The sequence below is a fragment of the Dromiciops gliroides genome, chromosome 4, assembly GCF_019393635.1.
Source record: "Dromiciops gliroides isolate mDroGli1 chromosome 4, mDroGli1.pri, whole genome shotgun sequence".
In the NCBI taxonomy this organism is placed as follows: Eukaryota; Metazoa; Chordata; class Mammalia; order Microbiotheria; family Microbiotheriidae; genus Dromiciops; species Dromiciops gliroides.
In genome coordinates this window covers 461,787,999-461,813,658 of record NC_057864.1, presented here as the reverse complement: position 1 = coordinate 461,813,658, position 25,660 = coordinate 461,787,999, and the positions used below count along the sequence as shown (strand labels likewise).

The following is a 25,660-nucleotide window of genomic DNA, read 5'->3' as shown; positions in this document are numbered from 1 at the left end:
GCAGTACAACTGTATCTTGGCAGAGGACTGGGAAGTGAACGTGGGGTGTGCAGATGTTTGGGGTGAAGAGGGAAAAATGAGGTGAATGAAAGAGACTGCAGAGGCATGGTGGCCAACAGCCCTTTTCTCTCCCTGACAGCTCCCATGGGCCTTCCTCTTCAGAGTTACAGGATGCTCTATACATCTCCACAGTGCTTGAGTGGGCACTCTGGTGAGCTGTGAGTTTTGTGCCATGAAGTTACTGAAGGAACCAAAAAAATTCCAGAACTGGAGTAGGCTAAATTTTCTGCCAAGGGGAGTAGATGCAGTTCTGCATGTGTTAAGCCTAAAGTCAGAAGGTAATCTATTTATAAAAAGCTTTCCACAGTTAGCTTAAAAGTAACTGGTATAGGAAAAGAGAATTCATAATATGTCGTATGAAATTATTTTCCAGAAAAGAGAAACAGAAGATTCTGAGAACTCATTTCTCACCCCACCCTATTTTCTATAAACTCCATGCAAAAGAAATGTCAAACTTGTTACAATTACATCTCCTGAATTTGTAGACAACAGAAGCCAAAGATAAAGAAAGTTATACAAAGATATCATTCATATATCATGAAATATTTGTTGAATAGGTCATGTTGGATAAGGATTTCACAGACATTTTTAATATAAATTTTATTCGTGCTTTACAGATGGGACTGACACACAGAGGTTGAATTTGTGGTGTGAACTCAGTTGCCCAAATTTTGGAGTTCTTGGAATCCTGCTTCCCTATCTACTGAGCATCTCTTAAAGAGTCCACAGCACAATGTTAAATCATGTCTACAATTGCGTTAAGTGCTAATTCTGAAAATTTACCACTTCCTTCCTTTGTCTGAAAGGATAACATTCCACAACAATGCTCACACAAATTAAAACATTCCTTTCCTCACTTAAATGTCTCTTTTCCTAGAACAGGTCCACAGAGGAAGGAAGCCTTAACCTAGATCTTAAATGTATAACTGATCTGAAATAAAAAACGAGGGCATTTAAGTAGCACAGATAATGAAAATCCGGTTTAAAAAGACTACTGGTTTCAGTCAATCTTGTCCACTTTTTTTTTTTTAAAGAGTGATGGACCACAGTGAGAGTGCTTTCTTTTTGATAAAATAAAATGAGCCAGCCCTCAATCCCAAATTCTTCTCGATAACAAAAAGCAAACATGAAAGTGGCTCCACAACTAGAAGGCCTGTAGACACTTCAGTCAGAATGCTTCTCTACAGAAATTAGTGGAATAAAAGGTCAAGTTTTTGAATTTAATCTTTTTTTTTTTTAATTTTTTTGGTAAGGCAATTGGGTTGTGACTTGCCCAAGGTCACACAGCTAGTAACTGTCAAGTGTCTGAGCCTGGATTTGAACTCAGGTCCTCCTGACTCCTGGGCCAGTGCTCTATCCACTGCACCACCTAGCCACCCTGAAAAGGTCAAGTTTTTAAAATGTGTGAATAGAACAGAGGCAAATGTGAATCTCTTTATCTTTTTAAAGTAGTTAGTGTCTTGCACTTGATCACAAAGCTATAGGCAACGGAATTTTTTTTGTTAAAGCTAACTGGAAAAATAAATTGATCCTACCATTCAGAAAAAATGAGCTAGCAAAACATTGTGCCACATGTTTAGGGTGGCAGATGCAACCCTAATGGCTGAGTCTGGATGGGACAAGGCCATGCCTATGCAGTGAGAGCAGGAAGGGCACCCCACAGAAGCAAACTGAGCTCAAACTTCAACTGAGCAGTCTTGGAAAAGGCAAACTATGCATGCAAATGCTCAGGGAGTCTGCTAGGGAAATACATTTTCATTTTGCCCATCTGCAGGGGCCAGGGTGACTGCCAAGTTTAAAAAAAAAAAAAGATGGAGAGGAGTGGGGAGAAGGCTAGAAACTAAGAAACCCAAACCAATCGAATCAATGTTACTTTTGCTAGTGGCCAGGGGGTAGGGCTCCACTCTGCATCCCGTTGACTCGGAGTGGCCGGCTGGCTGGGGTGTCCATAGCAGCCCCATCCCTCCTGATTCTCTAGCCTACTTTTCCCTCCGTTCCACTGTGCTCTCTGGAATCCCTATTTCACAAACTATCCTTTATATTAGACTTGTGTCCTTTCCCCAGACATTTCTGTGCTTTTGTGTATTTGCACTGAATGATCTGTGCATGGGTTGCCCCCTCCCGTAGAAATTACTACACTCCTTCTGACAGGGCCTTTGTACTCCTAGCACTCATCAGAGTGCCATAAGGGAGGGGCTTAATCAAAAGTTCTTGACGCCATTCACTGACATTGTGGTTCCTTTGAATTCTGAAATGTGATCCTAGGGATTGGGAGGCCAGAGAAGGTGCAGCCCTCTACCACAGGCCCATTCTCACCTCCATCCCTTCCATGCAGATTTCCTCACTTCCTTTCTTGACTCACAGGACCATGGGCAGGCCAAGGGGCCATAGCCAATCATCCAACTTAAACTAATAAAAGCAGCTCACATTTATACGATGCCTGCTCTACATTAGCTTAATGAATTCTCACAAGCACAAACTATTACTGACCCTATTGCACAGACCTGAAAGAAATGAAGGAATCTGCCCAAATTTCCACAGTAGGAGATGAGTATACCGACACACACACTGAGGTCTTCAGTTGACAATGCAGGGCTTTTTTCCCTGCTACATTGCTGCTGTCTCCCAAGCACACTGAATCCTGGTTTAGCTCACAGTTAAGAGAAACTCACCACTTTATACAGACAGTCTGGTCTCAAATATCCTCCTGCCTGATAGAACTTGATAGTAATTTATGTGTCTCCAGTTTATTCTAAAACTCGGTATCTCACAATGTCAATAAAAGCCAAGACCAGACCGGTATCAACAGCACAAACAGCTGGGACAGTAGGATGACAGAAGGCATATCTTTCAATGAATCACAGGCATGTGTTCACTCAGCCCAATGCTGCCTGGAATTCATCACATTGTTTTGTTGAAGTCATTATTTTGGAGGTGCAGGAAACTGAAAATGCAAGTAAATACAATTGAGAAGAGGAGCAATGGAAAAGGAAGAGTCCTTTAGAAAAATAAGAAACAAAACAAAATAATCTTCCTTCTCTTCCCTCCAAAAATATAACTATGTCTAGGGTTCTCCTCCCACGTCCTGGGCACCCACTAACATCTGTTAAATGAACAAACAGATAGATCAAAACATTCACTGACACTATGCCAGAATGAAGACTCTATTCTGCACCGAGAAAAATCACTTGATATCACTGTCTGATGAACTATTTAGTTGTAAGAGTCATGGCAGAAGGGGGTATGGACTCACTAAAAGATATTAGGCATGATCTTAAAGGAAAACAGGCTACAGACAAGGAAGATAGGCCAAAATCCAATATGCTGATTATACTGTATAACCTCTACCAGATTGCTTGCTGACTTGGAGAGGGGGATGGGAAGGAAGGGAGGGAGGAAAATTTGGATCTCAAAATCTTATAAAAAGGAATGTTAAAAACTAAAACAAAAATCCAGCATGTTAACCAATTATTGCTATGCTATGGGGGACAGCAGAAGCACCATAGTATCGTGGATGGAGTGGGGCTCAGTTGCAAAGACCTAGGTTCAGATCCTAACTCTGATACCATCTGTGTAACCCTTGACAAATCACAAGCTCTGGATGCCATAAGCCTTAGGCTACACTCTAGACTGCAATCTGCATTGATGGAGGGAGTTCTCCCTTCGGACAAAATAACAGCTCTTCCAAGTACGGTACGTGAAGACACTCTACTATGTCACCACCACAATCTACTATTCCTATCTTGTGTCCCACTGCCTGCATATCTTAGCTCTGCCTATTTGTTTCCTGGACTGTACCCTTTCCCTCCTCTGCCCATCTTTATATACTTTAGTTCTACCCATCCTTTAGTAGCTCAGCTCGAAGAACATCTCAACCCACAAGTCTTCCCTGCTGCCCCCTCAGGGTGTAATGTCCATTTCTGCTTCAGATCTCACCTAGCACTCTGTTTAAACCTCTCTTTTGTACTTCTCATTGTTCTGTATTTAATTATTTAGCTGCATTTCATTAGACTGCAAACTCCATAACAAGCAGGGACCATAACATATTTAATTTATGGCTTTCCCTGAGTGTCCAGTTAGATGAGTCAAAAATCTACCTATCCCCACGTGCTAAGGAATGAATATCCACATGATACACAAACTCATGTTCTTTCAATTTATACTCAGATAACACTGAGAAACTCTATGCAAAAAAATATTCCCTGAAAAAAACGAATGCTTTTCAAAGGCACAGCTGAAACTTCCATCAGCACCCATGGTTCTGGTTACCTGATTTGGAAGGACAACAAAAGGGAAAGAAAAAGAGCTGGGTGTTCCAAAGGTCGTGCTCCATTGTACTTGTTCCTGCCCGAGGGAACAGGCCTGAGGCTCTCGGTACTTGTCACACGTGTAGTTATCTACAGTACTCGTGTGCTACATGTTTTCTCCTAGTTCTTCAGTGACTCCTGGGATCCTCGGGGGCTAAGGGAGGACGGGAGAATCAACTGCAAGACAAATATATCACTGGCCCTTAACTTTGAAGAGGCAATGATGGCAAGATAGGACCAGAAATGCTCTCCACTAAGAATATTTGTTTTAGTCCATAATGTCCAGAAATGAAGCCACTATCTACCAGGTAAGAGATACCAAGTGATAGAGTTGGCTTAAATAAATTGCTATGAGGTAGCCTCAGTGGCCTCAGAAAAACAAAAGCAAATTTCTGTTTAAACAATGCTTAAAATATTGTTCTTTGGGAGCCTTGGAAGGTTTCATAGTCTCCTGGTAATCATTCTTATCAGAGAAGGTTTGCTTCATTCACACTCTTTAGATTATTTCCCTCAAACATGTGGTTCATGTGTTTCAACATGATGACAACAACAAGCTTTGTCCAAAAAGTTCTGTATTTGTCCAAGATATTAAGACCCATTCTCAACCCCACAGGGACGTAATGATGAGCTCATTGCTGGGCCTACCTACGTATATACTATAATTAAATTTTTTTAAAAAATTCAAGCATTTATTATAATTTTGTATTTGTTATAATTTTATTATAAATCAATTTTTAGTAATTTTGAGATGAATAAGTTTTACAATAAAAAGTTTGCCAGTTAAACATTTAGCATCAGCTTTAAGGCCATTTATAACAATTAAAGTCACTAATCACATCCCAGATTGTTTCCTTGTAGGCTCAACACACATGAGATAAAACAAGGAAATTGCAACCCTCCAATGTGCTGTATTCTCAGCACATTCTTTGTGTTACTAAGAAAGACTGAATGAAGCTTTCCTACAGTACCACGAAAAATACTGTCCTGAGAAGTTGACGAATTAGACACAATCATGTGAAAACACAAAAGGAAGAAGATCAGTCTTCTTGGAATTCCCCACTTCTTCTATACATAAATTTTCCATAACTCTTGTACTGTGTGGGAAGATATACTAATGTGAAATTCAATAAAGACATTCTTTTCTTCAGTTTGCCTCAAGCAAAGCTAAATGTTTTCCTACCAAAAAGAAAGATTGAAACCAACCTGAGCCTCTTTTGGGCAGAGATGTAGCCTTGTCAATTACACATTCTGAGAAACAGACCTGTAAGGCAGCTATAGTCTCTTGAGAGGGGGAAAATGTGTTTGTGTGAAGGAGAGAGAACTGTACAGTAGCCTATCTATAACGGATAGGCTTGATTATCTTTATTATACAAAAATTCTCATAACTCCTCAGATTCCCTAAAATTATAATTAGCTTTGAATCAGTTTTTCAGATAGTGTCTGCCTACAACAAAACCAATAATCTTACTGGCAGCATCCTGAAAGGGAAAAGAAGGTATATGGCACTCTATTTACAGTGGGAAAAGTTGTATTATTTTTTTCCCTTACAACTAACAGTGAGAGTCTGAGAAGCATTTCTTGAGGGCTTGTACTGGTGCCTTTATTCACTGAATTTAAACCCCTTCTTTGGCTCATGCTACTATGCTCAAAACTCTGCAGTAATGCCTCATGTAACTCAAAGATTGTTGGCTTCTAAGTTCTCAAAACCAATTTCTACTGGTCTAGATCCAAATTATGGGAAAGGCAGAATTGAATGGTTGAAGCTAAAAATGTAACATACTCCAATGTTTATAATCAATGGCATGTCCAAAGGTGGTTTGTTGTTGTTGTTGTTTTTTTAAAATTAGATAACATATATATGGGCTATGCTGCCTGGCTATTACAGAAAGAGAGCTGGAGTCGGCAAACCTGGGGACAAATGGCAGGCTGTTATTTTGAAGTCATGCCAATTTTCAACATTCTTGTGAGCCAGGTAGTGAATATTCTCATTTCTAAGAGTGAGAAGTGAGGGCCATGATATTGGGCGGCCTTCCTTCCTTCCTCCCTCCCCGCCCCCTTTCCTTTTTGCCTCAGTTATGGCAGAATTGTTTTAAGAGACTTAAACTATGCCAAAGGATAAGCAGGTGTGCAGAGAAGTCTCTACTAAGATTACTAAGAGGATCAGCAGCAATAGAAAATATTTAGTAGCCGATAATAGTTACCATTTATACATTGGTTATGATTTACAAAGTGCTTTTTATCCATTGTCTCACCTGATCCTCACAATATATCTGTGAGGTAGGCATGGAAATATTATTATACCCATTTTGTAGATGAGGAAACTGCAGGTCAGCAAAATTAAGCAACTTGTCTAAGGTCACACTAGTCAGTGGCAGAGCTAGGACTGGAACCCAGACCTTCTTGATATCAAATCCAGTGCTTTTCCTACTGTAACACGACATCTCAGATTTCTAATACAATGAACTGCTCACTACCTCCTATAGTTTCTAATCCAGGGAGGTCTGGAGTCTCCTAAAAATGACTTTGAAAACTCCTATTTATTATTCACAAACTCTGGACAGTTTCCTTTACTGTTAAGAAGAACCAGGACCTGTCTGTACCTGTCCAAGCCCTATAAAGCACCAAACACCCCACTGCTTTCTTTCCCCACTGTTATACGTATGGCAAAGAGGCAAAGTCCTGGCTTTCCAAGCTACACTGGAAGGTTAACAGGAGAGACCTACTTCTACAAAGGCTGCAGGCTGCAGCATGTCAAAGATAAAAACAGGGCTTCAAAAAGCAGGGTTTTATCTGCTTTAAAATAGCCAGACCATGAGTGGAAATTTGAGATGAGCACAAAACAAGGTGAAGTATTAAAGTCAAACATCTGAGTGAAGAGTCACTCTGCTCCTGAACTGAAACCTCATGATCTACTCCTGAGAAGGATGGTGGGGGATGAGGAGACAAGGTAAAGGTGCTGGGGAACAAGAATGGGGATGCTCTGGAAGTCTGTGCCCACATACTCAGCCCTGCTACTGTCCATATCAATCAATCAGCGGCTCTGGGAACCCTGCCCAATGTGATCTAGAGGACCAGAGTCCTACGCACTACAGTACCCAAATTGCTGTCTGGTGTAAAATGCTGCATGATTGGCAATACAGAACAGCATGTTAACATGAATTAATCAAGTATCCAGACTTTTTAAGGCTCCTTACAGAGCTAACGTTCTTTGGGTCTAGTCAGGGAGAACAACTCAAGAATACATATGGTAAGTTCTGCTAAAATGTAGCATGTCTGTTTCCTGAAACTACCTTGCTACGCAAAATCATGTAATAAAACCCACAGGGCTTATGGGGAAAATGGGGTCAGGGGCACAATACTCAAACACTTCCTCAGTAACATAAAAAATGATAGGAACCTAATAAAGATGGTAGAACAGTTTTATACATGATGAACGATTACTCTCACAGGGCAGTGTCAGCAGCCCTGGAGTCTGCCATGGTTGAAGGGAAGGGAGGAGGAAGGAATGGACCAGCTGTCCCCAGTCCACAGCTCCTACAGAACCAGAAGATGGCACCAGACCTTGAAAAAGATCTTAAGGTTGTCTCTGGAAGTGGCCATGGGGGCTTGGGAGTTATTGTGAAGGGGTATGTATTATCCAACCTTCCCAACAACACACAAGGAACTGATGTTGTTGCAGGGGGGTGCGCGCGCATGTGTATGTTTGTTCATTTTCTGTTTCTTGCTGATTAAATCACACATAAGGAAATGTGAAAGTGCTTTCTGCTAAAAGAGTTCCCAATATATCAATGGTGGAATGAATTCACATTTTCCAAACAAGTGTTATAGCAGAGCTGACTGTACTTGGCATTTACTAAATACCCTCCCCTGACTCCAAAAAGGTTTTCTTTACCAGAAAGTATATAATACTGTAACATCTCTCAAAAGAGAGATTTTGTTATTGGACATTTTAGAGGCCAAGGAATACATTTCAGGAGGTGAATTTCCACCAAACTTAACTAGTTTGCTTGTGCTGTTCCAGCAGGGGGCACTCTTGTCTCTCTCAAGATGGTCCTCTGCCTAGTGATGGGCAGAAGTCCCAGATGACCAAGCCCTGGCAGGACCTAGTGACCTTCATGGAGACCAAACTGCAGGAGCAGGCCTTGGCTTAGCCTGGTCTCCAGGAACTGACCCTGGGCAGGATCACTGCCACTACCTCTTCCTGGAGGAATTTCTTCCAACCCTTTTGCTACTGGCTTTGTTCATAGAGGATGTGAATGAAGGTGTCCCAGAACAATAAGCTATGATGCTACATGAAAAAAAAACCAAAAAAGGAGGGACAGAGCAAACAATGCTGGGAGGTGGAAAGAAGCAAAGGAGAAACTTAACTATATGAAAGATCAGCTGTGGAAAACATGAATGCCGGGCACTTACGGGAGGACGATAGTACTAAAAGGGGATTTGTCATCCAGGACATACCCATCTTATGCACTTCAATGCCTCCAGAAATTTTAGACACTAGCCATAAACTAGCCATAAACAAGTATTGATAGAATAAATTTGCAGGCTCTGTCTTAGTAGATGGTCCCGCTAGTTAAGCTGCAAACGCCAGTAAAAACCACATTTTTCTTCTTTAATGGTAGTGCTTCATTCATGTAAGCTGCCATGTTTAAAGTGCACAAGCCACAAAATCCTGAAAAGGAGCTACTCCCCTGCAAAACACAGAAAGGTCTTGAGAAGGCTGGAACATTCCAGAGCGGGTGTGCCTGCTGCTTCTGTTCCATCCTCCTCCTTTGGGAATGTCCTCAATGTTCCTAGCTCTCCAGAACTCATCAAGGAAGTCCCAGAACTTATCTGACATGGTCATGATCTTCCACTTGTGAAGAAACACACTCTCCTGCTTATTACTCTAAGTACTCAGGACGTGAAAATATCTCACTGCCAGAGGTTTATTTCTCCTCTTAGACAGGGATAAAATATGAGTATGAAGGAATTTCACACTTGTGACATTACCAAATCCATTTTTTCAGTATATTCCTTGACATTCAATTTGGAATTCAAGTTAAATGCAAAACATCAACTGGCATCAAAAGGTAACTCATCTACGACTATCTGATGAAGTAAACTGAAGCAACACACCCATTTTCTTATACTTACACACTAGTCCCAGATGAATATGCCCAGATATTATTTGATTACAGGATATTCTTATGAAAAAGACCTGATATGCTCTTTAAGGTAGTAGTTACAGCAGTAACAAAGTAATATTGGATTATTTCTTTCAAGAAACTCACAGGACTCCCTAAGTATTTAACTCATCAATTTTCACCCCAGGGCCAAGTGTACTAGGAACAGGGGGCAACTGAATTTTACAAGAGATGTAGAGCAGGTAAATGACCTGCTCAATGTCACCTTGAAATCATTGGTGAAATGCAATCACAATTTGATTCTTCTAATTCCTTTTAATACGTATCTCTGCTCAACTTTGATCTCTTTTAGGGTTTAGAAGTTCTGTTTTGGGGAACCACCTTGGTCAGAATTTGAAAATTACCTGTTCTGGGAGGTACCTGTTCAATTACTTCCGTAAAGCTTACATTTACATGTGGTACCTTATCAAGAAGGTAGCCTAGGCTGGTGCTGGGAGACCCCAAATCAACCAAACAACATCCCCTTCTTTCATATTTCCCAGTTAGGATACATTTCTTCGAAATAGTCAATGTGTGGAGGTTGGAGTATGTCAAGGGCAGAGAGTACCTGAGGGAAAGAAAAAAAGAGTCAAAATTAGAGAACCAAGATGGGAAGACAATTCGTCCCATAACAAATCCAAGGAAGCACCTGTAGCCCTTTGATTACTTCCAAATTCAATTCCAGCCATGTGCTGGGCTTAACTGAGAGCTAAATCTATGAGCCAAGTCACTCACAATCCGAAGCACTTAACATGGCTTGGGAGTTGTTTTTCTAGAGCCCTTTGCCAAGTGGCCAGAGGACATAGCACTGGAGAACCCAGAAGTGCCAGCTGTGGCTCTTCCCCCCCAACATGCATATATTTAATGTTGTTGCAAGAGGCTATCTTGGTAGGTTGTAGCTTTGGCACTGTACTTAATGTCTCTGTAGGTTGCGAATGGCTACAATCAGAAGCACCCCAGATACAGTATGTGCCAACAGCCCCTGAGTCAGTCCAGCATAGCAACAATCAAATGGATCTCTTGCCTGCTTCCTTATCCCTCTACTTCCCCATCAGCCCCCATTATATCTCTCCTAAGTAATAAGCCCACTTTACTCATGGAAAAATCCTAAATGGGCTAAATGGCAGAACACAGTAGCAGGCAGGAGAAGGAATACCATCTCCGATGGATCTAGCAGCCTCAGGTTCCCGGTAGTGACCGGATCCTTTAAGGATTACTCCCTTTCAGAGAAGCATTTCCTTTCGCAAAGTTCAAATCAAGGTAACCTCTTCCTGTAAAGTGACAGCATCAATGTACAATTTAAAGGCCAATTAGGCAAAGTAGTTTCTGAATATTTAAAAAAAATTTTTATTAACAATCCCCATCTGCTTTTTCGGACCTAGAATGTTTATACTTGGGTACTGGAATATGCTGAAATGATATATTTCCCAGTAACGTCAAGGAATCCTTTTTTTTGATTTGAAAATTAAGTTCATTCTCTATTTTTTCTTTTTTAAAAAAGCTCTAATTACTCAATTCGATCAGTCCATGTAAATTTGCTCCAAAATAACATGATGGACCAATTTCTGAACATGAATATTCGACTCCTGGAGAAGGCAGTTGGAAATTAGTGCTTCGTTTGACGTCTCCCTCATTTAACATTCTGTCTCTGAACAACGCACATCCTGCTTCTGGGAGTGGAGGGAGAAGGCTGGAGTGACAGCGTCCATTAGACAAAGCCATTTTACACTTCAAATCTATCTGCTATAATTAGAGGTTATCCAGAGGAAAGTGACAACCATACATTTGAACCCTGATACACAAGAATGGAGCCTTCTTCTTTCTCCACACTCTCTAGTGAGGTTATTTGTAGAAAAGCCACAAGTAAAAAATGGGGCTAGACATCTGAACCACGGTACTCAGTGGTAAATGTGAAGCCATGAAGGAAATGACATTTCAGAACTCAGTAGGGAATCTTTCATGTTTGTGGTCGCATCCCCCTTCTCCTTCTCTTCTCCTTCCCGCCCCAAAATGAGCATGCTAAACCTTATCAGGAGAAAGGCTTACCAAGCATTTCTGGAAGGTGGCTCTAGTATTTAAGTCACATGGATATGAAACTCACCAAGATAAACCAGAAATTGCCAAATGATGAAAAGGAGCCAGAGTAAAAGGAAGCTTTTCAGGGCCCCAAGGCCCAGGTTTTCTGCCCGCATGTTTCCTTCCTAAATCTGCCATTTAGCCAACCAGTCTTTGCTTCAAGTTGGCTTTTGAAAGAGCTGTTTGGTTCTTTGTATCTTCAAAATATTTGCAAACATTGACAAATTATCTTCCTAACTATATGTTTTGAAGATCCAAGAAACCAAAGCAATTCTTTCTCTCTTTTCTTTTTTTTCTTTTTTGCCCAGGGTCACAAAGCTAGTGTCAAGTGTCTGAGGCTGCATTTGAATTCAGGTCCTCTTGAATCCAGGGCTGGTGCTTTATCCATTGTGGCACCTAGATGCCCCCTAAAGCAACTCTTTCAAGAGTTACCAGAAATCTCATTCTGAGAAGTTAGTTTTGAGAATTTTAACTTTCATGTTAGAAGATTCACTAAAAAACAGCTTACATGATCAGCAAATGACTTAGTCTTGATAAAGCATGAAAAAAATGAACAATTATTAGGTTCGGGTGGTTAGGTGGCACAGTGGATAGTGGGGGCCTGGACACTTCCTAGCTGTGTGAGCCTGGTCAAGTCACTTAATCCTGTTAGTTTCAGTTTCCTCATCTGTAAAATGAGCTGGAGAAGCAAATGGTGAACCACTCCAGTGTCTTTGCCATGAAAACTCCAAATGAGGTCATGAAGAGTCAGGCAGGACTGAAAACGACTGAACAACCAATGACAACAATTTTAAGGTCCTGAAACATTTTGAGGGAACTCTAGGCAAAAACTTCATGGAAGGCTCTATCTAGTACATTTAATTTTAGTAGATAACCAACCAAAGGTATTGCTTTTCTCTCTTACCCACTACTTGGAAGCTGTGCCTTCTATATATATAACAGGACATCACAAAGTATCACCAGCTTCCTAATCACAATAGGCAGGTCCAATTCCCCATGGATAATCTGCTTCCATAACAGCCTTGGCTGCTTCTTCTTTTTTTGGTGAGGCAATTGGGGTTAAGTGACTTGCCCAGGGTCACACAGCTAGTTAGTGTTAAGTGTCTGAGGCTGGATTTGAACTCAGGTACTGCTGACTCCAGGGCCTCTATCCACTGCACCCCCTAGCTGCCCCCCTAACCTTGGCTACTTCTTACCCTTGAACAGCAGAGCCCTTCTGGTACACAAATAAGCCCAAACCATCCAGTATAAGGAATTACATGGCCACCATCTCTGCACTGATCCTCCAGGGAGTCTGTAGGAAAATCTACCACCCCGGTGAAATTGAAGAGCTCCAACCTTCCAATCTGTTACCAGCCCAGACTACATGCATAGCTCATTGATAGTGTAGCCCATGAATTATGCCTAGACCACATATGCTCCAGTACTAATGGATTAATGATAGGCTGCAAAGGGCCATTAGTTTCTACAGGTATGGCAGAATGTTATACCTCCATCTCCACACTCTGATGGAGCCACAATCTCAAGGATGTAGATTCTCTCTCCATTAATGCCTATGGCCATTTTGGGGGCCCTGGCAGAGCCATAACTTTACTGATGATCATGAAAAGTCCCTGTCTGAATGGTGCTGCCCTATGCAGAGGACATTGGGAACTGGTCCTTTCCTGCCTCTATCTTTCCTTCTTTCCCTACTTAGACTGTTGAGCCCAGGACTAGGAGAGGTCTCACATCTCCATGGGAACCATTTGGCCAGGGGAGAGGGACAGTGTCAGAAAAGTGAGAGCAGTATTTTCTGCCTTTTCTGTCTATAGGTCTTGGTGTTGATCAGGTGCACACAAGACCTAAGGGACAAGCCATCTCTAGAGAGCTTTACACAATTTTCCTTTGACTGTAGACAAAGTATCATCTCTTTCTTTTCCCATGTTACCAGTTTATAATGATAATAAGTGGTCATCAGCAAAGATCACTGGGTATTAGTCAGTGTGGAGCCAATGGCCTCGGAGACAGCTTTGAAAAGAACATCCCCAACATCGAGGACATTGGTAGATTTTCTACGACATATAAGTGGTAACTAAAGAACAAAGCCCACTCTGCATAAAGCAGCTAAATAAATCATCTTTCTCGCTCCTTTTTTTTTGGTGGGGCAATGAGGGTTAAATGACTTGACCAGGGTCACACAGTTAGTAAGGGTCAAGTGTCTCCTAGCTGCCCAATAAATCTTCTTACACCACTACTTTTGTTCTCATTTTCCCTCTGCACAACAAACTCCTCAGTCCAGCATCAGAGACTTCCAAAATCCAATGTTATCCTACTCTTCCAACTTCATCTTCTAGCCCTCCCAACACAAACCCTCGATACCAGGGATCAACAAACTAGTTTTATTGTGTTTAAAAATGTACAAAAAGGGGGCAGAGCTAGGTGGCGCAGTGGATAAAGCACCGGCCCTGGATTCAGGAGGACCCGAGTTCAAATCTGGCCTCAGACACTTGACACTTACTAGCTGTGTGACCCTGGGCAAGTCACTTAACCCTCATTGTCCCACCAAAAACCAAATAAATAAATAATAAAATAAAATAAAAATGTACAAACATTTCTTAGCTCTAAGGCCCAGCTTTTGCCCCTCTAGCCATAGTCTGACTACCCCTGATCTATACTCTTTTCTCTGCCTATGCAAATTTTACCCCAATTCCTAATTACCCCAACTTCCATCTACTCAGCTTTCCTCTGGCCCACAGAGATCTTTCCCATCATCTGAACTTGTTCCAATAATACTAACTGCCTTTATCAATCATCCTAAATTTATTTTCTACTGTATTATATGGATAAATTTTTCCAGTGTATGTTTTCTTTCAAGCCAGACAACAAACTGCTTACCAGATGGGACCCATTTTGTACTTTTTTGGGGGTATTGCCCACAGAGATATGTACTTAAGAGGTGATCAAAACTTATCAAATATTTGTTGAATGACTGAGTTTTCTGGGTCTGAAAAAACTCCACTAACCTTTCCATCTTGGGCTGGTTCTAGCCTGTTCTGCTAGTTCTAGGATAGCTCTGGAAGACAGATACTTAAATGTAGAAGAAACTGGGGGCAAAATGCCATTTGTCATTTAAATCAGGGCTTCTAAAACCTTTTCTGCTCATGACCCCTTTTCACTTAAGAAATTTTTATGGGACCCCAGGTATATAGGTATATAAAATAGGTAGACATAACCTTTGACTATTGCCAAATTTTTCACAACTCTAACATTCAGTATGTGATCCCATATGGGGTCACGAGCCATGATTTAAAAAGCTTTGATTTAAACTGTCTCCACCTTTGGGCTGAGGTAATGGCAAAGTGGCTCTGTTTTGTCAGACACCAGTAGTTCCAAGCTTAGGAGGCTGTGTTTTCATTAGTAAGATTTTAAAGGGTCCAGTTAGTGTCAGAGTGGGAGGCAGGGAAAAAAGAAACAGTCTTTGTACCCTAATTAGTAACTCTATGGGAGTGAGTCACCAAGCTAAGACATGAGCCCAGAGAATTGATGGCTTATTCCACCATGCATCCTCTTTCTATACAAAGCACAGCAAACCACTGAGAATGTTAAAACAAGTGGTGTACTCCTGGCACCACCTCCATAACATTCCTTTGCCACAGAAACCTGAACTATTCTTTCCTTGTGCCTCTGACAATGCACTGAGGATGCCAAGGGTGCTCAGACAAGTAGAAGAACACAGAACCAAACCTTAGGAATGCCTGACTCTGGATTGTTAACAAATCTGAGCCCCTGGCCACAAAATAACAGCCCACTACTTTACAAGATAACTTGGGCGGGCGGGAGGGGGGGGGGCGGGTTTACAATAAGGCAGGAACATCAAACCCTTTGAAAAGGAAACTTCTTTGGGCTGACAAAAATAAGTGAATCCTACAGGAAGTTTAATAGCCCTCCTTGGGCAAAGACCTACAAACCTTCAGAACCGAGAACTCTGTATGAACAGAGATTTAGAACTGGGAAGGACCTCACCTTATCTAATCCTAGAGACAAGGAAATTGAGGTTTAGGAATTTAAATGACTTGCCCAATGTCTCTCTCTCTCTCTCTCTCTCTCTCTCTCTCTCTCTCTCTCACACACACACACACACACACACACACACACACACACACACACACACACACACACACACTAAGAATTGGAACCTAAATCCTCTCAGCCTCCCTAACCAGGGTGATCTTTTCACTACAACGTGAAGGAATATGAAAAAATCTACCTTGGCCAACAGACCAAAGCACTCCAGATGCCAACAAATAGGCCAGATCACAAGAAATCCTTTTTTTCCTTTTAAGAGCTTTCATGTTGACAAATAAAACAGCATATCTGAAACCAGCTTCATAGAACGAAACATTCAGTTTAAGAAGGAAGTGTTTCCAGTCCTAGAAAGTCAGTAACCGAGGAAGGGAAAAGCAACATGTCATCTCAGGTGAAAACTTAAACACACAGAAAAGAAAACTCATCTTTGGTTTGCTGAGAAAGACATCTTTCAAAGTGCAATGCATTCTATTTGCCCCAGGAAGAAAAAGTGAGTCTGGACCCTGAAACCCAATCATCAAAAATAGTGCAAATGAGTAGGATTACAACATCTGTAGTACACTATTTTCACCCAAGAAAGTACTCTACTTGACAATTCTAATTTTAATTCTGATTTAAAATATTGAAGAACAAAAATGATGCTTCAAAAAGGGGCCAATGATTACCAGCATTTATTTTGAATATTAATATTGCCCCATAGCTAATAATAACATCTGCTTTGCCTCAATCAATATTGACCTGTCAGTCAATACACTTCAGCATTCACTTAAATGTGCTTATTCATTTCAATCACAAAAAAGGTATAATTTACCCAGGAGTTCTACACTCCTTAATAAAAGCCTGGTTTGTAGTTTCTTTCTAATTTATTTTCCCCTCAAATGTGAGCACCACTTTATAGGCTTTTAAAATATGGGACAACTTAAGCTCTTGTAAATTAAAAATAGACAAACATAATCTGACAAGCAGAGACAGCACATTCTAAGAATTTATAAGTTAACCTGACACTGAACAGAATCAATGCTGCCTAATATGGAAGGTGGGCCTTATATAAATGAAAAGGTAATTCCCATTTAATCAGAAACAGAGGCTTAAATTTCAGACTTCCAAGCCAAATTCCAGAAAGGGATCCTCAACTTTTTGTGAGCCTCAGGTGTGTGTGCACGCATGCACAGCTTGCTTAGGAGCCTAATACACAAAAAAACCTCCAGGGGAAACATGAAGGTGTTTGGCTAAATTCAAACTTGGGAGACAATCCTGTCTCCTCAAAGGCACAGACCTCAGGCACTCATTACAGAGAAGTTGGGGAAGCGCCAGGTGGGGCTGGGAAGGTAGTAAGGCAAAGCAGCCCAAAGGCTGACTGGCTCCCTTGTCACTTTTCATCAGAATGGCGGCTCCCTCTATACAGGTCATCCTCCTGGCCTCACCTAGAGGTCTCTTCAGCGTCCGCAGCACCTGGGGCTGCAGCTCAGCTTCACTTGCAGTTGCATGCTGCGTTTTTAACTAGCCGCTGCCATCACTGCTATGAAGAGGTGGCTGGAGGAAGCAGCTCAGCACGAGTTCCCATTTCACTTACGTTATCATGCTTAAAAAAACACAACATCTTCAGTTCTCGGAAGACCCTTTTGCAAGAGACCAGATTCTGGAAGACGTTGGGCATCTTTTTGAGGGCGACTCTCTTTCCATCTCTTGGATCTGTTACTGACCTAGAGAAGCAAGAGAGGGGAGAGAAAGAAAAGGGTGGGGGTGTTGGGTCAGTTCCAAAGCTTGTTCATTTTAAAAACTTAATACTGCTTTCCCACTACTGCATTCGGGGCAGGGGTAAGGAAGACATGGGGCAGGGAAGCCCTCAAAGCATCCTTGTTCAATTCACTAGCCATCTTTTTTTTTTTGCTTGTTCCTTTAAAATAGTATCATTGCCATGAATTTCTATAAGTACCTACCTTTTACCTTTTCAAGAATTTACTTATCACAAGAGGATTCAGAGAATAGGGAACCATTATAATTATGAACTCTCAAGCATTCTTTTCCCAGTTCTCCAGAGGACACAACTGCAGGTTAAGTGAGCTGCACGGGGTTATCCTGTTAATGTCAGAACTTGGACCTGAACACTCCAAGTGCAAAGTTTTTTCCACTATGCCACATTCTAACAAGGAATGGGAAGATTGTGTTATTCTCATTTTAAAGCTGAGGGAAATCAAGTATAGTCACACAGTTTTATGCTTTCATTTAAAAGAATTCAAACCATTCTCAGATAGAAACATTACAGGTCACAACTGTATTGCATTTAAACATTTTTCATGCTTTACATAAACATCCATCTTTTTAAAAGCTGGAAAAAAATACAAGCATTTTCAACTTTGCTGCTTTACACCCACTAGGGGAAAAAAAATCACCCTTTGTTTTCAACAGCTCATAGTTTTAATTCTTTGCATACTTTCCAATTTGATACTTTTAAAATTCATTGCTACTTCAATTGTCATCTTTTCCTCAAACAGGCAAACTGGCCACAAAAATTCCACTAATATAGAACAAAAGCCAGTGGATTTTATTCCAGATTAACCTGTTTAATAAAATTAAAATGCAATGTGAAATGCAAAACACAGTATATTCCCTAGTCATCCCTCACAGGAAATTATAGTACCTGGAGTCTAGATGGAACATGGACAGTCAGGTTCCGAGTTCTTCTATGGGCCTGGCCCTCTCTTATCTTGTCAGGCTAGAGGACTGCTAGCCACCCATAATTCTAACATTCTGTAACTGGGATCAATGGCTCTTTGCAGAGATCTGTTACTTCTTATATTTGATCTACATAAATCACCATAAGGTTGGGGATTGATTTTATATAACCTGTCAAGGAAGGATTCTAATTCAATCTAATCAATGATGTGACCCCCCCCCTTTTTTTTAATGTAGCCTTGGTAACTTCCTTATAGACTTCTAAGTGACACTATGATATAAAAGAAGAAAAGGCACAAGGGAAGAGAAGAAAATGGAAAAGAGTCAATCAGAAAAAGGAAAGATGGCAGCTGCAGCAAAGGAGAAAAAAAAAACATCCTGAAAGACCATGAATCAGAATCTCAGGAGGACAGTGACCCTCGCATGGGGCCTGGAATGGTCAGGCGGATTCACCAAGAAGCATGACTTTAGCTGGACCTTGACACCCACCCAAACTGTAGGTTTCCCCAACATAATGCATATACGAAGAAGGGCACAGAAATCCTTAGACTGACCATCTCTAGGAAAGCCAAGCAGGCAAGAATTTGAATGATCCATTGGGAGAGGGGGGAGAGAACAGACTTGTCTGGATGAAGAGGAGATCATGGACATGTGTTTGGGTTATACAAACACAGTATTCTAGTAAAAAGGATGACTACTGAACATACCGAATAGGCAACGTACAATCAGGAAATATACACGTTTTAAAGAAATCAATATTCATTAGTATTAATGGAAAAGTGTGCCATGGAAGCATACAGCACATAAGTTACAATTTTGTTCATGTAGAAAGTGTTACCTGGGTAACCAACTAAAAGGAAGATTTCTGCAGTCAATTGAACCCCTCTCTTTACAAGCCAAGTTCTGCACACTTAATGTGTTCAGACCTGAATGCTACTAAGAAGCATCTATGCTCTTCTCACCCTAGTTCAAGCCCTTACCAGCTCTTTCTAGGACTATTGTGGGACAGCTAGGTGGCAATAAGCTTGGAGTCAGAAAGATGAATCTTTGTGAGTTCAAATCCAGCCTCAGACACTAACCTCGAGAAAGTCACTTAACCCTGTTTGTCTCAGTTTCCTCATGTGTAAAATGAGTTGGAGAATGAAAGAGCAAACCACTCCAGTATCTGTGCCCAAAACCCTAAACGGGGTCACAAAGAGTTGGACATGACCAAACAAGAAGAATATTAGTGCTTATGAGACATTTATGGATTCATGTGGTTGGTACAATGGCTAGTCTCCACCAACTTCAATGATATTTTCCTTAAATTCCAATAGATCATCACTACTGAGTGGATTGGGTGGTATGTGGCTCTTAAAATAATTTTTATTAACCAAGGGTAAAGAATATTAGGATTTTCAAGATAAGTCTGATTCTAGGCTGGAACTATTTAATAAATGTCTCCTGTCTTTAGTCTCTTTATTTTTTTTAATACAACACTCAGCATACTGTTAGTATTCTAATAATAACACATTATGTCACATATAATCAATCCCTAAGTGAGTGGGCAACAGAAAAATCTGCATGGTCAGGTGCAGCTTCCAAAGCCCTTACAGCCCTGTGGAGATTCAAAACCCAGCAAATGATGTCATATCTCAACAAAGAAGGAGATAAAGGCTAGCATTAGAAAAGACTTCTCAGAATATTGTTCTGGGATGAATTAAACTTCAATGGGGAAAACCCCATTTTGTCCTACAACCCAGAGCTGAGGAATTCAAGATTCCAAGTCAAATGACAGAGGTTGTTCCATCATTAATCTTGGTAGGCCAGAATCTAACGGATGTGACCTAACTACACTGCAGCTCTGTCATGCCATCCGAAACACAGAAATCCTCATACCTCCAGCAACTGTATGCAGAATAGCTATTTTCAGGGAAAAAATGTGGGACAGATAAAGTTGGATGCCAGCAGTGAACATGAAACTAACCAAGCCAGGGGAACCACCAAATATCCTATTCAGGGTCCTGGTTCCTGTGCAAGCACCTTTTAAATCCCTGGCTAAAGTCCTAGGGTCAAACCCTCAAAAGGCAGACCAGGTGGCTCTTACTGGTCAGTCAGAAAAGTAGGTGGAAAGCTATGGAAGAGGGAGTAAATGGTGACCTGAAAACTTTTGATTCCTCACTGAAAACTCTTAGAAACACTTGGAGCTTCTGAATAAGAAGGATCCCTTCAGGAAAGTTTGGGTAATTTAAATTCACCTTTGGAAATAGCCTTCCATGAATTCTCCATCTGATTGCTAACATTCCTCCTACAACTCAAACTTAGCATGTTAAAAACCAAATTCATCCGTCCCCAAACTCTCTATTGATTTTCCTTTCTCTGTCATGGCACCACCATTTTCTCTGTTCCTGAGATTTGGAGCCATGGTACCTTCTTTAACTCTTTCTCCTTGATCGCTCTGGCCTCCCACTGCACTCACAAAAACAATCATCATTCAATCAATCCACAAACATTTATTAAGTGCCCCTTGTATACCAAGTCCTATTAATGCCCACTACCATCACCTTAGTTCAGTCATTTTTGCTAGGGCTGTGCCTCTGTTGAGTTGCACCAATTTTTTCTAGATCTAGCCTGTTGGTATATAGTTGTTTGCATGCTATCTTCCACATTAGGCTATACGCCTTATGCCTTTCTTTGCATCTCCAGCAGGGAGCACAGTAGTTGGTACACAGTAGGCATTTAATAAATGCTTGCTGACTGCCTGGCTAACTGTCTTTGCAACTCTCTCAGCCTTTAATCTTCTTCCTACAATTCATCCTGCATACCACTGTCAAGTCAACGCTACTTTCCTCAAGACGCACAAAATTTAACAATCATTCATTAACTGGCTGCTCAGTACAAGGCAGTGTGCTGGAAAATTGGCATAAAAAATAAAAAACTGAAACTGTCCCTGCTCTTAAGGAGCTTGCATACTCCAGATCAAAGACATTCAATGACTCCCTATTGCCCAAAGATTTCAAGGTCCTCTGGCTTTAACCTGTTTTTAAACCTATGTGTTCATTTCTTTTTCTATACAAACCTTTCATTCTGGCTAGGCTGGTCTGCTTTCTTGTGGATCCCCTTTCCCGAAATGATCCCTTCTCCTCATCTTCATAGATCCAGAGCCTAGTCATTCTTAAAGGTTCTAGGGAGACTTCCCTGACCACCTTTCCAGTTCTCTCTTTCTCCAGCCCTAGAGCACTGAGCAGCTTTGTCACCCCTCTGCTTGGCTCTGCTCTACGTTCCTGTTTATGTGCAGGTGTCTTCCCAACTAGAATGTAAGGGCAGTGAAGGCAGGCACTGAGCTTCTCTTCCAACCCAATCCCTCAACCCAAGTGCTCAGCCCAGGGCATTTCTGCTTGCGTGCAGCCCCCACAACTGTCTATGGACAGGCTGATTCACCAAAGTGCCTTCTCAAAGCTCTACATAGGCTCAGGACTTCGTCTCCACTTCTGAACCTCTCACCATGGGCCTTTCTACAGTTACTCTCCAACAGAGCTGCCCTAAGACAAAGTCAGTTCTGAAAATTCTTCAGACATTTTCAAGGTTAGTGTCGTGGCTTGTTAATGGTTTAAGGTAAAATTCACAAAGCAGCGTTTTATTTTATTATTCATGCAAAAGCCAGTCATGCCTGTAGCTGGTAACAATATAACTCTAATGAATGGGAATGGCAGTGCAGTAATTTCACGCCATGTTGGGTTTGTTCTCTCTTAACTCGGGGTAGCAGCTGCTTTGGTTCAGCACAAACAGTACCAGAGAACAGAGATAAGTGCGGAAGCCTGCTACACAGGAATGCTTTTATTTTCTTTGTTTCTGAAAGGCTTGCTGCGCTGGGCTCTTCTGCTCCTGCAACACCCTGGGTATCCCAACTGTATTAGCTAAGGAGTCTCCAGCTGTAAAGAGAATGAACAGTCCCGAAAGCAGCTTCCGTTATGTCACAAAACTGACTTTCCTTCAGGACACCTAACAAATTCTTCACGGGCCCCTCTGCCACGATCCCTTCCTCTAAACATTCTACACCCCAAACATAGCATCAAAGACTCCATTTTGCCTGATTACCTTTTGAGGTATTCAGGAAGCTGAAAAGCAACAGGTATCAACTCAAGTTCCATATTTGCATTTTATTTCCTGCCTAGGGATACCACTGTTAAAACTGTTAAAATTTTAATGGGATATTTAAATATATATTTTAAATATCTAAAAAATTTTAAAGCATAATGAGGAGTTCATTGTAAAAGTAAAACTTTCCCCAATTTTTTTTTTTAAAGGAGTGACCACTGATGAAGATGGGCAAGCAGGGTATGTTAATATATTCATGTACTACCTGGATAGTTCTGCCAATGAATTAAGAAGTTGTACAAATACAGATTCTCTATAAAAAGAAAGTTTGGGAAGGGGAGGGGAATAGAGTCAGAATCCAAGGCAAGTCACTTGACTTCCTTGCACCTCAATTCCCTCATTAATAAAATAGGGGTTAGATTGGACACCTCTGAGGTCCCTTTCAACTCCAAGTATGTGAGTTCGTTATACTGAGGATGATATAAATGATTAGGGAACCTTTCCAAAAAGCAAAACTGACTAACTATATAAAACACAGGCTATGGACAAGAAGTGAAATAAAGGTTTAAAAAATGAACAGAAACACATGGACTTGAGAGACAGACGCTTAAGGGATCCCCAAGTGGAAGGTGTTTTAAAGCATACTGATCATTTGTTACATTTCATTCAAGCTAGTGAATGCCTGAGTAGACTACTAACCCACTAGAAATTTTAAGAGGCTGGGGTAAGCTTATGGTTATGGGATTAGTAGATAAAATGTCCCTTTTCATCTATGTCAAGGGCTTCAGGAGGAACTAAGTTCTGTCTGTCCTCTGCATTTATGGCCCAAGGCTGATCAACATTTTTTTTTTTTTTAAAGCAAGAAGAATCCCCAAGCTGTTCTCCAGAGAAGAGCAATGCTAGACATATGGCGCCAGTCAAAAGAGATGGAAACACCCCAAATAGGCGGATTTCGAATACTGTCTGGTCCTGTGACTGCACACTGAAAGTTGCCATAACCTTGTCTGAGTTACTGACAGCCAGAAGTGAGAATAATCACCACTCCTCTGCCCCTAAACACTCAGTATCACGCTGGTTGTCTCTGTCGTAAAGAATCCTTAGCCCCGTTCTTCAAGCCAGCCCTTCACAACCTGGCCCACCATCCCCCTTGCAGTCTTACTTCAGGACTGAGGTTCAGCTGCTTTTCCAGCTCAGTGGCCTGTTTCCCATCTGGGATGTCCTAGGTCCTCCCTCTGCCTTGGAGCACCCGAAATGCACTTTCTCATCTCTAGCTACCTTCAAAGCCCAGTTCAGGTGCTATCCAGGCATGAGGGGACCTTTCCCCTCAGACCCCAGGGGGTCTCTCAGATTTACTTCGTAGGTTACATTCTCTCTTGTCTTTGTATTCTTAGCTCCCACAATACTATCTTGCACACAGGAGGCACTCGACAAATACCTATCGAAACTGAATCACTGAATTGTAAGCAGAAAGAACCATGTTTGCTCCTCCACAAATCCTGTAATTTCATAAAAAGACTGCTGAAAAGGAGTAAAAAAAAAGTACAGGACCATAGTTTTGGGGCTAGAAGAGACTTTGGTGATTATCTCCTTCAGTGTTCTCATCTACAGATGAAGAAACTGAAGCCCAGGGAGGTGAAGTGATCTGCCCAGTCAACTGGGTGCAAAGTTCTGGAAGAGCCAATCCAGATCCTAGGAGGACACCAAAGCCAGCACTCTTTCTTTCCACTGCTCTGTGCTAGTTTTCAAGTCAATAGGTTAAAATTAGTGTTTCCCATAATGAACTTTCTGTCAGTCAACACAAATGCACTATTTTCAAATCACTGAGATTGAATAAGTCACATTTTAATTCTTCTATTCAAATAACCAAGTGTAATAAACAATTCTTTTTGTTATCAAATAATTCATACAGAAATTACAGCATTAATTCTACCAATAACGTATATATTTCAGGAATGAAATGTCTCAACAACTATGTTCAAAATATTTAGACTGTCTACACACTTTCAAATTTAAGATGGGATTTTTGTTCATATGCAGGCAAATAAATCTCCTTGGGGAAAAAAATAGAAAAATATAGCACTCAGGTTCTTTTTTTTTTTTTTTTGCTTAGTTGTTTATGGAGAATATACTTTGTGCAGGGTTTGAGTACTAGGTAGTGTCTGCTGTGTCCAAAACACCCGTTATCAATAAAAAAGATTCTTTTAAAAAATGAGATTGTTGGGGCAGCTAGGTGGCACAGTGGATAAAGCACTAGCCTTGGATTCAGGAGAACCTGAGTTCAAATCCACCCTCAGACACTTGACACTTACTAGCTGTGTGACCCTGGGTAAGTCACTTAACCCTCACTACCCTGAAACAAACAAAAAAAAAATGGGATTGTTCTTGTTAGAAGATAAAAGTGCAGCTAATTCCCCTCCCTCTCCCCCAGTGCTTGTTATAATTCCAGCAATGAGTTAGAAGTATGGCATCTAAGTATAGCCAGTTTGCATTTTGGCACATTTTCTCCAAGCATTTAGTGAATTAAAAATATAATCTGGTTCCTAACATGGCATTTAAGCAGGTGCTGGCTGCCGATACTCTAAAGCAAATGACAACACATCAAGAGTCACATGCAGTTGGTCATACATGAGAACAAACCCTCTAGTCCTATTGATCTTCAATACATATGGGCAAGCACAAAGCAAAAAGGCTTCTCATCTTTCAGACTCAGATCATTTTTTCAGCCATTTGGATTTTTCCAAGAAAAGTTTCCCCAAATTCACGTTTGGTTGTTGTCTTTCCAAGAGAAATGGGGGAGAAGATCTGCCTCTTCCCACAAACTCAGTGCTGCTGCAGTGGGCTGCTAGGGCCCGCACAAGCCCCACACAACAGTGAAATCCCAAGTGTGAAAGAAAAGGCTCCTTTGCCCTCTGGTCCCCACTGACCTCCAGCTGTAAATGCTACTGACCTGCTGGATGGGAGGTGGGGGTAGGGGAATTGAAGCTGAACTCAGGCAGCCTCCAATTGTGTGTTCAAGCAAATATAAATATTCCCTAAACTAAAGCAAACACAGCTCTGTGCGATGACCATTAGCACAGCAGGGAGGCACCGATATGGAAAATGTATCGAAGCAAAATCCCACCAGATGTGACAGCACTGTACAGTTCTCATGTTCTAAGGTTACTGAGAGGAAGAGAGGCGGGCTATGAGGGAGAGAGGAGTCATTCAACACCAGCCTGCGGCATTTCTTTTACT

At 41.3% G+C, this 25,660-nt stretch overlaps 1 protein-coding gene across 1 annotated transcript in view; it reads right to left on the bottom strand.

Moving 5' to 3' along the window:
- NLK (nemo like kinase) overlaps positions 1-25,660 on the bottom strand; it is a 132,545-nt gene that overhangs the window by 44,610 nt on the left and 62,275 nt on the right. Inside the window, exons 2-3 of the mRNA XM_044004975.1 lie at positions 17,247-17,376; positions 10,045-10,100 (exon numbers count right to left, since the gene is read on the bottom strand). Coding sequence (XP_043860910.1) covers positions 10,045-10,100; positions 17,247-17,376 — 186 coding nt within the window. The remainder of the gene's footprint in view (positions 1-10,044; positions 10,101-17,246; positions 17,377-25,660) is intronic.